At 44.5% G+C, this 14,052-nt stretch overlaps 1 protein-coding gene across 1 annotated transcript in view; it reads left to right on the top strand.

Moving 5' to 3' along the window:
* LOC138303942 (ankyrin repeat domain-containing protein SOWAHA-like) overlaps positions 1 to 10,328 on the top strand; it is a 73,219-nt gene extending 62,891 nt beyond the window's left edge. Inside the window, exons 9-11 of the mRNA XM_069243518.1 lie at positions 1,276 to 1,348; positions 4,821 to 4,913; positions 7,913 to 10,328. Coding sequence (XP_069099619.1) covers positions 1,276 to 1,348; positions 4,821 to 4,913; positions 7,913 to 8,012 — 266 coding nt within the window. The 3' untranslated portion in view covers positions 8,013 to 10,328. The remainder of the gene's footprint in view (positions 1 to 1,275; positions 1,349 to 4,820; positions 4,914 to 7,912) is intronic.
* Positions 10,329 to 14,052: the final 3,724 nt, after the last annotated feature.

Below are 14,052 nucleotides of genomic sequence, written 5' to 3'. Positions count from 1 at the left end.
ACATTATCTCACTCTTCTGTATGAATGTCACTTTGTACTTCTGTTATCTAGTTCTCAACTTATTGATATCTATGTTTGGCGATGTGCACAGCACTCTGTTGCCCCTGTGGAACGAGGTCTGCGACTTGAACCACCTATGTTATTAGATAATGTAATGGGCACGATTACCAGCAGGGATTTTTTTTAGCAGGTTGTCAAGTAATGAAGATTTATTGTTAACCCCCTCAAGAGCACTCCGTGTATCAAGGTGTAAGGCTGAGTCTACCTATCCGCATTTTAACTCTGTGGCCGTGGGATCAAACACAGTTCCAAGTACCTAGTGGGAAGCACCGGCTGCATCGGTTGACAGAGCCAGCAGATCGGGGAAGCAGCTCCTCTCCCAGATCTTCCCACCCCAACACCCACCACTGCCACTCTGCACCCCAGCCACTCACGTGATGGGATCACTCTTGTGTAGCAGTCAATTCATTTACCAAATAATCAAGATTTATTGTTAACCAACTCAATGGCACTCCTTTTATGAACTTCGCAATGGTTTAAGGCTGAGTAGACATACCCGCATTTTAACACGTAGTCGGGAGATTAAACACTACTGCCACCATTTCCTCACAAAACATTGACTCTTACAGTTTCCTTTGAGTTTTTCCTTTTTTCTGTATTTTCCTTTTCACTTTGGTTGTTTGCCTTCTGTCATTTCTCATCTTCTTCATTGTTTAGATACCTGTGGTGCCTCTCATTTCCGTAGCTGTCCCCTTTTCTGTTGCTTCCTCTAGCCTTGTCCTTCTGCATTCAGTCTTTCTACCTTCTCTTTGGTTTTTCTCCTCTCTGTTTTCTCCCGGCCCAAATGAAAGAGGGTAACAAAAAAAAGGCTAAGAATCACACACCTCTCCAAGAGTACTCTTAAGGACAATCACTAACATCCCAGCTACTTTCAAAATCATTTATGGGACTATTCATTTATTTTGTCCTTGCTTAGGAATCATAGAAGCACGAGGCTAGAGCAGCAATTGAAGGTGGCGTGGGTTGGATTCCATTGTTGTATTCATTGTTGCACTTATGGGTTCCATGTTGCTGATTTTTTTTTTTTTAACATAACCCTTCTGTGTCTAGCACTGTGTTGTCGAAGGGCTGTGTAACTGGGGAAATAAGGTGTCTGTCATTGTGGAGTAATTAAGATGTCTCTATCCTCAGTTCCCCTTAATCCCTCACTTGCATCAAATTGCAGAGAGAACACATCACATATTACTGACATGTTGTATTCCCTTCTCTCCTCAGGGTTACACCCCCTTGCATATTGCTGCACTACATGGCCACCAGCAGATAATGAATTTGCTGATTTCAAACTACGGTACTTTTTTATTTTAAAACTGTTTTTGTGGATCACTTGCGTTGGTTGATTTTGAGTTTGTGCTCTGTGCTCAAGTGATGTTACTGATGAGGCACTAAATTCTTTACGTTAGCTAGAAGAGTCAAAGTTGGGTGTAATTAGTTTGATTGTGGCACGCTTCCGATTGTTGCTTGTCGTAAATTTCTGCTATGTTTGAGTTGTGATCTGCAGGCTGAGATCTGATCATGTTTTTTTTTTTTTTTAAAGGTGTTTGCACTTGATGGGATTAGATTTGAACCATTTACTGTTGTGTTTGGAATTGTGGGTTAGTGCTGTTGAAGTTGACACGTCAGCTGCTACTGAAGAGGTGTGCCTCCTTAGCTGTACTGGTTTGGCACAATAATGGACTAATCTTGGGGCAAGTAAATCATGTGTTTCTGGAGGATCAGGACATGAGTTGGTGGTATAGTTAAGTCATAGTTCATAGGTTGCTGTTGCTGAGTCTGATCAGAAGCATGGTAAGGGCGAACTTTGGGTTGATGTTCCTACGGTTTGATGAGAAAGTGGGCATAATGTTTTGCAATTGTGGGTTGATGGTTGCTTGATGGATAGGGGTGGGTAATGGAGACATGGTCTACCTGTTTCATCTGTTTTACCGTGGTTTGTAGTGATTGGTTCAAGTTGTGAGCATGCTATTGGCCACCTTTTGTAATACTTTATTATTTTATTTTTCAAGATGGCCTGCTGATATTTTTGAACAGTAAATTAAGAAATAAAGCATGTGCCACACCAAAGCAAGCAAGGACCAAAACCATATTCTGTACCTGTGTAATACAGGCAAGACGCGTTGGCAGTGCTTGTTTGTGAAGGCTGTCTCTCAGGACATTTGTTAGATCTACATGTAATCTGTATGGTGCATGTGTTGTCAGAAGGCCATGATTCACGTCCATTTGTATTGTTCTCGCTCTATAGAGCTTACCAGCTAAATTCTACAAACTTTTTGTTTGAAGCGTCATTTGGTTCTTGGGCTCTGGGCTTTGCTTCAGTTTGGTGAAACTGAATAAGAACTGTGTTACAATCTTGCCTTTCTTAATGACCAGGATGAAAAAAGTGCTAAACGTCACAGACACCTGGGCTCAGAGGAGTGTTCTGGAGAATGTGTATGGTTGTACATGGGTGATTTTATGTTAGCTGTGGAGTCGAAGGCTGCTGCAGGCACTCGTCCTTTGTGGGGTGCTGTGTGGATCACTTCACTATTGCGCCATTGTTTCTGAGCAGTATGACGCTGTAGTTGCATAAGGTCTGCTGTTTGTGTTCAAACATACCAAGCCACAGGAAAGCCTAAAAGAATTTCTGTATCAATACCTTTTTGACCTTTTTCAGTGCATTGTAAGCATGGTCCTGTTTCAGCATGGTACAATTTTGTATCTGAAAAAATTCCAAGTTGTGCCCGCAGCAAATCTAAGCTGTCGATTGGATAGTCTTGAGAGTGTGGACGTTGGCGCAAGTGCTAAAATTTGACTTTCTCCAATGTTATGGACCTTTCTTTTTCACATTAAAAAAAGAAGAGATGTTTCTACAGCAGATATGATTTTCCTTCCATCTCAGTTCAAAAGTAGAGTTTTTGGGGGGGTACACAAACGTACATTTTCGTAATGCAGTTTATTTGAATGTAGAAGGTGTTTTTTCATATGTTTTGCAATGACACCTAATGTATTTTGTTAGGCTCTCAAGGGTAGCTTGGCCAACTGTTGTCTTTTGCTTGGTGTTCTTACCTAATTCGTTCTGGAAGAGGTGAATACATTTTTTTCGCAATGTTTTTTGTGAACATGAATTGTTGTGATTGGAAGATGCATAGTTGACCAGGTGGATGCCTCATTGTTTGCAGATGGGGTTATTCCCCACTTGTATGTACGCAAGCTGTGTCAAGGTAGGTAAACCTATTCAGCAAAAATTAGGGTCGAAGATGTTGACTTGCGTGCTATCAACGGTAGGAGTTTTGCTGTGAGTGGTGTGTAGTTGCAAATTTATGATGACCGTTTGCCGTTAGGTGGTGTTGAAGGAGTGGGGGAAATCATAGTACTGGTGTGTGTTAGTATTTGCCACGATTGTGGTTTAAGATTTGTGTATATACTTGACGCACAGTGTTATTTAGGTTGAGTTAGTGTTTGGCTTCAGTAAATGGTGTTTATTATATGGCAAGGAGGAAATTGTGCACTATCTTTTACTTAGTGTGCTTGTCCTCATGTCTGTCTTAGTAACTGTAGTCTGTGTCGAGTGCCGTGATTCCTATGTGTTTGGGTGTTTTGCGATCTGGAGTGTCAGTTGAAGGAGGCAGAGGCTAAGCAGTTAGCATATGCTGCTTCTGGTGTGGTGTCAGTGTGTCTGCTTCTATCTCCTCAGCTGCCAAGAACTAATAAAACCAGCTTTGAGAAGCATTTTAGATCCTCTCTCTAGCAGACTGGTTCGAGGTCAGGTCCACAGTTACTGCTAATTAAAGTGGATCATGTGTTAATTGGAATGGTAAGTTATGTTATGGGTTACTGCCATGAGTTAGAACATAGTTCCCTACTGGGAGGTAAGGTCAACGTTTGGTGCCTGTGAAGCCAGTCATTAGGCTGATCAAAGGAATTAGGATCTTAGGCTGTTGTCAGTGGCATTTGATCATGAGTTGTACTCATTGAGAGATTTCACAGGTTTGTTTTTCTGAGGTAGGTCCAGAGTTATAATTTATGATGCTGTGTCTTGAGGTGGTGTTGGATTAAAAGTTGTGGGTTGCTAAATGTTAACACTGATGGCGTCTGGCCATGGTAGTCTGTTGGAGAGCTTGGTTCATTTTATGTGCCTATAGGATCCAAAAGTGGTATGATTGTTGGTTTGGCACATAATTTGTCAGTCTGTCTTGAAACTATTATTTTGTATGTTCACTTTGGTGTGATATTTCATGTGCCAATGTTGGTTTCATGGTTAGAAGTGATGGCAGTGTGTTAGGTTGCTCAAGATGTGCTTTTGATGTATGCCATAGCATGCTGCATGAGGTCCAGTCATAGTGGGCATAGGTGGCTTAGTATTTGTAGCCACTGGATTGTGGTTTGGTGTGGCTGGTCTGGTGGTTGTAACAGGGTTTATTTTGCGATTTGCTAATAGTCCATTATTTTTACTGAGTTAGTTTGTTGCCTTCTGCTGAGGGCAGGGTTGTTGTGTAATATTATTTGCTGATATGCCACGGGCAGTTACTGCTGGGGATCAGTTCTTAGTTGCTGTTTGTTAAGAATGTTTGGTCATAGATAGCTGATGTGATTGGTCATAGATAGCTGATGTGATTGGACACTTGCTTGTGATTATTGGTGGCTCAGGTTTGCATGTTATGAACAGCGTTCTCTTGCGAGCTACTGATAGACTCCTTTGCTAATGGCTCTTAGTGAGGAAATTGTGTGTATTAGTGAGTGTGCAAGACAGTTTATACATTAGACAAATTTGTATGTTCCTACAGGTGCCAAAGAGGCTGTGCGAGATTACAGTGGCCACTTACCAGCACAGTATCTAAAACCAGATGGATCAAGAGATGCAGCCACCACAAATCCACGTAAGTAATCGTGCAGAAAAGAGATGGAGATACAGTCTTATTGGCTTATTGGCTGGATGAACCACAACATTTAGGTGGTGGGAGTGCTGGGGATTTCTCGGTGGACAAATATGGTTCATTCTAAGCAACTGATCCTATTATTCCACTCTGCCTGTAAAATAAATGTTGTTCCTACAACCCAGCTTGTTTCGTTGCTTGCCTCGGTTACGTGCTTTGGTTTTTCTTATGCAGCTGTTTTTTGCTCTTCCTTCAATGTGTACATGTGTGTGCCTTAGTCATCATTGACTGAACACCTATTGTATTGTAACATTTGCTCTGCCCCTGACAGCTATGAGTCTTAACTGTGATATATAAGATTTGTGAGCGTGTATGAGCATCTGGGTCAAGCTCTTGCGTATGCTTGCGAGAGAGATGTTACAAAATAAATAGAATTGCGTTGGTGGCTTAAATAACTGTGTGTAGCGAACTACATGTTTGCTAGAGATGAATGGCTGCTACTGCATTGTATCTCTCTGCATGCCACAGTGTTAATCCTGCTCTTCTGATTTTTCTTCATTTTTCATACCATATTCTCCTTATTAATTTGGACTTTCTTCCCTGCTGTCTCAATTTCTTGTTGGTGTTACTCTTTTCCCTCAACGGCCTTCCTCTTTTATGACCAACTCCATTCCCTCTTTGCCCCTTTCTCTCCTTACTCTCTCGTCCTCACTTGTGATTTCTCCCCACTCACCCATTCCCTTACCCATTACCCCTCTCTCCCTCCGCTTTTCATTCTGCCCCACCCCTTACCCCTCTTCCTTTTTGACTTCTTGGCTTGCTGTTGCGTCTTCACGTCTCCTTTGTGACATCCTTACATCCCTTTCTCTGCATTCCTTGCCCCTTACCTTTCTCGTACCTTTCCTCATGTGCCCATTTTGTCTCCATCGACCCATTTGTCCCCTTTCCATTGCCCCGCTATTTTCTATGTCCTTTCCATCCTCCACATTTTACCCTCATCCCCTCCTGCTCTCATCTTCTACCGCCTTGCCTTGTGTCCCTGTCCTGGATGCTCTTTTCATCCTGTTTTCCGCTGCATTCCTTCCTTTACTCCCGTCCTGCTCGTCTCCCTCGCATCCCGAGACAGGCTCCGAGCTGCGGACGCTGCTGGGTAACTGATCTTGGTCTTTAGAAATAAACGCAGTATGTGGCCTTTATACCCACAGCTAAGTTCCCTGTGTATTTCCCTCGTCTGCATCCTTCTGTGCGCGCGCACTATTTCGGTGTCACTTCGTGCCTGTGTTTATTCACCCTTCCCCAGTGCCCGTCTAGCACTGCTCCTTCCATATTCCAGTGTGGCTTGTCTTTGTAGTGCTTCGTTGCACTAGCATATGGTTTTACCGCTACAAGCGCTTGGACGCAACAAACACAATGAGAGCTGTCCCTTTTCATCTACAAATGGCGCTGTTGTGATAAAAAAAGAAACTGGGTCTCACGGTCTTGGTTTTTGCAAAATTACGTCGACCGGAGTCCTTATTTAAATTGTAACTGTGGGAATCCGGTGCAAAGCATGTAATGCCCTGGAGTATGTTGGTTCCAGTCGTTTGAATGGAATCCACACATTCCTTTACCATAATACCATCCATATGCCGAATGGCGGAGCTGCTTTGTCACTTTGAATAGACACTTCACAGTGTCACCATCTTAGTCACTTATATGAAGCGCTGGCCTCACTATTCAGTTGTGCAAACTGTTCTCTTGTTTAGTAAAAGAAACAATGTACAAAACAACTTCGTTGTACGTTCTAGAGGCTTCTGACTGACATAGAGCAGTTCAATGGGACTGTAGACCCATTACTTGTATTTCTACTTCACGAAGAGTGATGCTCTGTGACAAGCATCCTCCACTGAGAATAAGTGAGACCTCTTTGTTGAATGAGAACATTGAGTATTTGAAAAATAATCCTTTTAAGCTCCATCTTAACTCTAGGACAGCGTTACTTTCAGACAGTTTATGTCCCCTCCACGTCATGTGGTGCTAGTGGGATGAGGCTTTTCAAGAAACGTTCAAGGTCCATTCATTCTCTCGTTCCTTTCTGTCATTCTGCTCTCTGGGTCATTACATATTCTATTAATGCTGCTTAAATCTGGATTTTGAAATCACACTCCCACCTCAGAGTGCTATTTTACCGAAAGGGTTTATTTAGCTCGACTGAAACACTTATGTTTATTTAGGATCCTGGGACCCCCCCCACCGATACGAAGTAATGAGAGGGGTCCATTGGAGGTTGCTAAATCGAAACTTCTACCTTGGGGACCGCATTGAATGAAAGTTCCTCAGCTTATCTGGTTCTCAACTGTTTGTGACTTTGACAGATAGTTTTTGTTCACCTTCATCCTCGACTTTCCAGGTTAAGATTATGGATTCTCAGCAGCTTTGGGAACCACAAGAATGTTATCCTGGGTGAAAGCACATATGGCATTCTCACAGTCAAACCCCAGTCTGTATGTCATCTATAAAGCATGACAATTGGATGTCTGTTTTGAAGACCTCCTTGAACTAAAGTCAAACAACCCCCGGCTGGACACGTGTAACGGTCACTTCTGTCAAGCAGTTTTTTGACCTTTATAATCTATCTATACTCCTTCTATGCATTCGACTGACTAACCTATGCCAACCTGTGCCTGCGTGGGCCTTCATGGTTGTGTTGTCACCCCATGTCTGTGTGTTCTAATACTACCTTTCTATCCACGTATCCCTTGGTTGTCTATATGTATCCTCCCTGTCTCATCTGAGGTTATACCAGTGTAGGTCCATGTGCTCAGGTCAGTGCGTACTCACCAACTGCTCTCACTCCATCATTGGTGTGTCCTACCTTCACGTCAGTGCATGCTCACCCCATGCTTGTGTTTGTACATCCTTCTGATTTCTTGTTTCTTTGTCTCACAAATTATTTCCTTATACCTGTCTCTGTGTCACTTCTCTAAACCTGGTCTTTGTATCCTTGTGTGTTTCTTATCTAGATTTCCAGCAAGCGAGGGGAGAACGCAGGAACCGGAAACTTGCCAGTTTATTCCTGGCCAAAGGCAGCGCCCATTCCAAGAAGCGATGGGGTTCAGCTGAAGATTTGGTGGAAGAGGAGGAGGAGGAAGAAGAAAAAGGGAATTCACACCATCTAGCACTCCCCACCTCGTACCGCCCTGTGCGCAAGTTTTCCCGATAACCACCAATCTAGGGGAGAAGATGCAATTGTGGATCTTACAAGCGAATCAGCTACCCTTCTAACGCAGGCTGTTCTCATCTTAAAAAAAAAAAAAAAAAAAAAAAAGGCCTAGATTAATCTTGGATCAATTTGGCCTTATCTGGCCACTCAAACTATGGAACTCTTCATAGACTGCCCTGAAGCCCTCTAATTTGGCATTTGTTACTACAGCCCCTTTACTTGATGCAGCCCCTTTACTTGATGCAGCCCAGTATCCTCCCCCTATGATTCACATCCATCCTTCAGGAGCCAGTATTCCTTGCTCTTTGGATCCATCCCCATATCTTATACTTGTAAATTCATCCTGGCTTAGACTTCCACATTTTAGTTTTATTGTCCACATGTCTCGTACCATTGTGCCTTATACACCCTGCCAGTGTTACTCCCAAACATCATTGTGCTATGGCACAATAATTCTGAGATCTACGTGTCCTGCCAGTGTAGGTCTTTCCTTATCTACTGCATCCTGCTCTAACCCTGCTATCCGCACCTATGCTGCCAGTGGTGGTCTTTACTTGCCCTCACTGCGCACGTTATCTGCCTGCGTCTCAGTCCTGGATTTCAGCAGTCAATGGTTCTATTAATGTGCATTCTCCACCCGGTCTTTCTGTGTGTCTGGAACCCCCAGTGATTTATTCCCTTATTTTAACACACACACTATACACACATCTCTTGCCATTGAGAGAGAGAATATCTTTCATCTGTTTATCAGGCTCAGGCATGTTGCTAGGGTGATCCGAGTGGGTCAGTGATGAGGGTGGCACAGTGACTTGTGCTATCTCTTACAATGCAGTTTCGCATAATTTATGTTGTTCTTGACACAGTCACATGCAGACAGATACATCCTGCCACGTATACCCATATAGATTCTAAAAGATACACAGGCAGTACCACACGTTTGCACTGATGTGCAAAACTAATTTTGCCACCCAGTCCGAGAGGCTCATTTACAGACAGCTTTGGGTACTAACTCCACATAAGCATACTTACGCACGACAGCTACTCACCTACTAAAGTGCACACAGTTTGCTCTTCAAAAGCCATACATTTAAAGTACACCTGCAAAGAACTACGGCTTCTCATTTTATGCATGTAGCTCATAAGCAGCAGCGCTGTGGTCTGCAAAAGCAAGAACGTGCCCTGTAGTATTTTCACAATAGAAAGTACTAGCAATTTCCACTGTTCCCTGATGCCTTAAATCTTACATCAGATCACTGCAGATTGAAGTCTTCTCTCTGGTATCAAGTTTTATCTGCAGTGCAAGCATCAGAACACCTCGATCGTTCTGGTGTTTCATTGCAGGTTTGCAATGCCTGCCTTATCCTATAAAATATGAGAAGGGCTCCAAGTTGGACCCAGTTAATGTGCCCTAAAATATATCTGATCTTAGCCAGGGTACCATAACCTTGAACTTCAGAACCAGATAATGCTCCTAGTCTGATTCATACGTGTTGCCCAAGTGTGCTGCAGTCCTGACTGCAATCCCTAGATTTCCCAGGTTTTTTTTAAATTAACTCTTCCTTTCCCCTCTGCCACAGCCCTGAGTCCCAGACCTGCAGATTACAGCACTTTGGTGCTTATTAAACTGCGGTCTATGCCCTTCGGTATCTGCTGTTGGTCTGTTTTTGGTTCTACACTCCTTCTATCAGCGCATATCAGTGCAGTGTCGGTACCTCTGCCGTTTCGTGCATCGCCCACCCTGCCTCCTGTACCCGCCAGTGCAACTCTGCTGTAGCATGCTCAAATAATCCGAACCTTCCTGGCCTCAGAATCGGCCTTTTGGTTGGCCACAGACAGACGGTCACCATTCACCAAATCCTAAGGTAGTTCTCACTGTTCCTCCCCCACCTAGACCGACGAGCCAGGCCCTTCTCATTCATATCACTTGGCCCTGCATGAAGTCGTGAGATCTCGCGCTGGTGCTCTGTCTCGGGCATTCTTGTACAGTTTCAATGCACTGCACTCTTGGGTGTACCACTCTTTGCCATTGCAGAGCTGGGAAAGCTTCACACTCTTCCTTTCGATCACTAATGCTTCCTTCTTTCACCACTAAGTCGGGATGTATCTGCTTTATTTTAATATATATATATATTTATTATGAAGGCACTATGATGTATTTTAAGGAAACATTGTATTTTGTTATGCGTTTTATACTCTAATATATAAATATGACTATTCCACGTTTCCCTGTCCAAAGGTTTAAGCTAAACTGTGTTCTCTAGATTGAAGAGGTTTCTGTGAGTGATTTGTAACGGTGCTACCAAGTCTGCAGGAGAAGGCAAGTGTGCAAGGCCCGGAAGTAAAGAAAGACATACAGTGTAGTACAACTCTGACATCCGGTATACGGTTAGGGGTTATCCCATGTATGTTTTGCTAATAGTAACTATCTCTCCCAAGGCGCTGGCTCTCCTTGATGCGAAGGACCGGCGCTGCGGAGACTTCCAGACACCAGGCTGTCTTCAACCAGCATAGCTGCTTCCAGGCAGGGGGCCAAAGAAGGATGCTAACTACTGGGGATGGGCTGTTGCCGGTCTTTCAGAGGGAAGCTTAGGCGACAGGCCCAGGGCATCTGACTGGAGTACAGGAATTCTGACCTGCGACAAAAATGAAATCTGAGACACGGGTGGGGGAAATTAAACGGGTCACAGAATGTTATCTTAGAGGTAAGGGGGAAAGAAAATCAGAAACACTGGACGAGGGACTCAAACATCCTTATTCACCAACAGCGAACTGTGGTGCTGCCTCAACAATTTCTTTTTATTCGAAGGAACAGGGGGAAATGTACACCACCACATAAGCAGTGTTTTGTGGTCCTGTTAGGCAGCCGAACGGTTCCGGCAGTGTTTTGGCTGCAGTCCCACTGCAGGTGTAGTGATGCCGTATTGGCCCAGGAGACACTGCAATTGTGACCCACAGTTTGTGTATCAAGACGACATCATCATCTATGTACATCCACCTACACATCCCAATATCCCACCCAACCCTTTCTGCAACAAACATTGTCAAACACAATAGTTCTCGTCTTTAATTGACTTTCCCAGAAGACAAAAACGCCGGTTTACCAGTGCGAAACGGCCTTGGCAAAAAAAACAGTGCCTTGAAGCATACACACACACACGTCATCACACATATGCATTATTATGCAACTTGGTAGGTACCCATCTTGAAGCAGTAAATTAAATAAGTATAAAAGTGCATCAAAGTGCAAAATTGCAGTTGCAAAGTCCTCCAGATATATAAAAAAAAAAATCAAATTAAAAAAATCCGACAGGGCAAGGGGGAAACAATGATAGAGCTTTATTGTAAGTGCTGACAAACGGCAGTAGCTGGGGGGATGTAAAGGTACAGTTGAGTTATATGTTGGATGTGAAAAGTTTTTTTTTTTTAAAGACAAAACCAGGAAGGGTGGGAGAAGCAATAGACTAGCATCGGTGCATGGGTGGACAATATGGAAAATACGGGGTATGGATTAGAATGGTGGAACCAGCACAAGAGGAAGATAGCAGGGAAATATATGCATTCACCGGGAGTGCTAAATAAAAAAAAAAGTCGTTGCCAGAACTTAAGCAGTGAAAGGATACAAGTCATACATCTAAAAGTATTCTTAACAAAGATGGTAATGCACAAGCTCAGGAAGGAAAGCCATCCAATAATTGAGGTTGCAAGCAAGCAAATGAGGTTGATGAAGAAGCAGAAAAATAGTAAATAGTGGGGTAACCCAAAACTCTCTGTAAGTATGGGTTTGTCCATAAGAAGTCTTTAAAAACAGATAGCTACAAGCTGTGTCTGTGACCTAGAAATACGATATAATATAGTGTAAATTGTTGATGACATTTCAACTAGGAGCATGGACATTTTTTGTTTGATGGCATCTGTGGCTGAAGGTACACATGCTCTGCACACTTCTGCCTTCTAGTGTTGGGTTTGAGTCACAAGGTAAAGTGACATCTCCTTCTCGGTGATACTGCGCATGTACTTTAACTCTATTGTTAGATTGTTTTCATCTGCCGTCGTGTCCAGTTGTGTTTCACAGATATCCTGGTCGAGACAGTCTTTTCTGACTTTTTCTGTTTGGGATACATCCCCCACTGTTCGTATTGTTTTCAAATGTGCATATTCCATTCCTTGCGCTTCGGGACAAGAAGAAATTACCCATCGGATTGATGCGCTCCGATAGAGGCCACACCCTTTGGGCCACCTTTTTCTCGATTTCACCAACTTTAGTATAAACTCCTGTTGGAATGGACTGCCTTCCATTCCTGTCCTAAGAACCACACGAAGTTCCTGTGGACTGACCAGCACCAAGACTGCAACATCTGTCTGTCCCCGGATCATATAGAGGAGGACTACAAGGCTTGTCAGTCTTTTCAATCCAAGATAACTTTATGGGATCAAAGGGCCCACCTCTGTGAGATGCAGCGTCAGGAGACCGAAGAGGCAACGGACATCTTCAGAGAGCAAGATGTTGAGTTAGAGCCGGAGCAAGAAATACAAGATTACCCTCGGCTGAGGAGGATGCCTTTTCGGTCTAGGACTCAAATTTGGATGTGTACACGGTACTTTGAGATGCAAGATCTCCCTCCGGTGCAATGTACAGTGAGTACTGGCTCCCTCTGTCCTGTCCATTCCTGCCCAAAAAAACGGAATTTTCCACTGAAGTAAACGCTACTAGGCCACCACTGCCGTCAGGCCATTGTCAGCACCAAAATACTAATTCGAATACCCTGCCATTGAGCTCGGCACCGAAACCAAGGCCTAAGCATACCATCTCAGCTCCAAGCTTACCAACTGCCGATCCGGCATTGACAGTCGGCAGTGACTGTCCCGGCATGGAAAAGACAAGCGCAACCTGCCTTGGCCCAACTGTTTCGGCTTCAAAACATCAGAGCTCTTTGGCACTGAAAAAATCCAGAATTATCCCATCTTCAGAACCAAGCACCTCTATTGAGCCCATCCTAGAGAAAATAAAGCAGCATCTCGACACCAAGCAGACACAGCTTCATATAAAGACACAGACTGGCCCTGTCCTAGTTAAAGCTTTTGGTACTGAGGGGCAGAGTCAGGGCGGGCTGCACGATGGCCGCTTCTTGAGAGGGCTCTATTGGCCGGATCTACAATCCTTGCACGATCCTCCCCTAAGCGAGCTCGCTATGGCCACCCTTTGCTGCAGCGGCCTCCGCCAGGATTGACGCTTCCCCATGCAATCTTCAGGAGTCCAGGATGGGAGCTACTCCTTTGCCGTTTGTGTAGTGCTCTTTATGCGGCTTCCCTATGCCTCACTTGGCTGGGTCAGGGTCTGCTCGGGCCTTCGACCCACTGGCCGTTGCTGTTGGTCCTGGATTGCTGGATGTGGGGTGTCGGAGAGTGCACAAGACCTGCGCCGGGCCTCACCATTGACTTACCCTGGTGCCAGCGCCCCGTTCTAAGTTGGCCAGGGCTGCGTGACCCTTGGGCTGGACGTGGCTGTTGCTGCAATGGTTGTGAGTTCTGCCTTGTGGCTGAGATGCGCTGCCATGGCCTGCTACCACCTACCGGATCCTGAAGGGCAGATCTTTATGGAGATGCATACTGAACCTGCTGCAACCTGCTCTGGGCCCAAGCTACTGCTCGACTCCTACCTGACCCCAGTTAATCTGGAACTTCGCTGCCTGGTGAGTGCTGATAGCCCGCGTTCTTGACTTGAGAACTGTTTGCTTGCCCTGCAGCACTAGTCACCCTTGCTGCTCACCACAGCATCTCCTAACCAGGGGGGCTCTGTCTATTTGACCAATAAATTGCCTGCAGGAAGTTCCCCCCCCCCTCCACTCCACCTGGAGGGCTACCCATGACCCTGCTTCAGGTGACTCTATGTTGTGTATGGCCCGGGGCACCTCACCTCGGCTAACTCGCTGACTTGGTGCA

The sequence above is a fragment of the Pleurodeles waltl genome, chromosome 7 (assembly GCF_031143425.1).
Source record: "Pleurodeles waltl isolate 20211129_DDA chromosome 7, aPleWal1.hap1.20221129, whole genome shotgun sequence".
NCBI classification, from domain to species: Eukaryota; Metazoa; Chordata; class Amphibia; order Caudata; family Salamandridae; genus Pleurodeles; species Pleurodeles waltl.
This window is presented reverse-complemented; position numbering and strand designations above follow the sequence as displayed.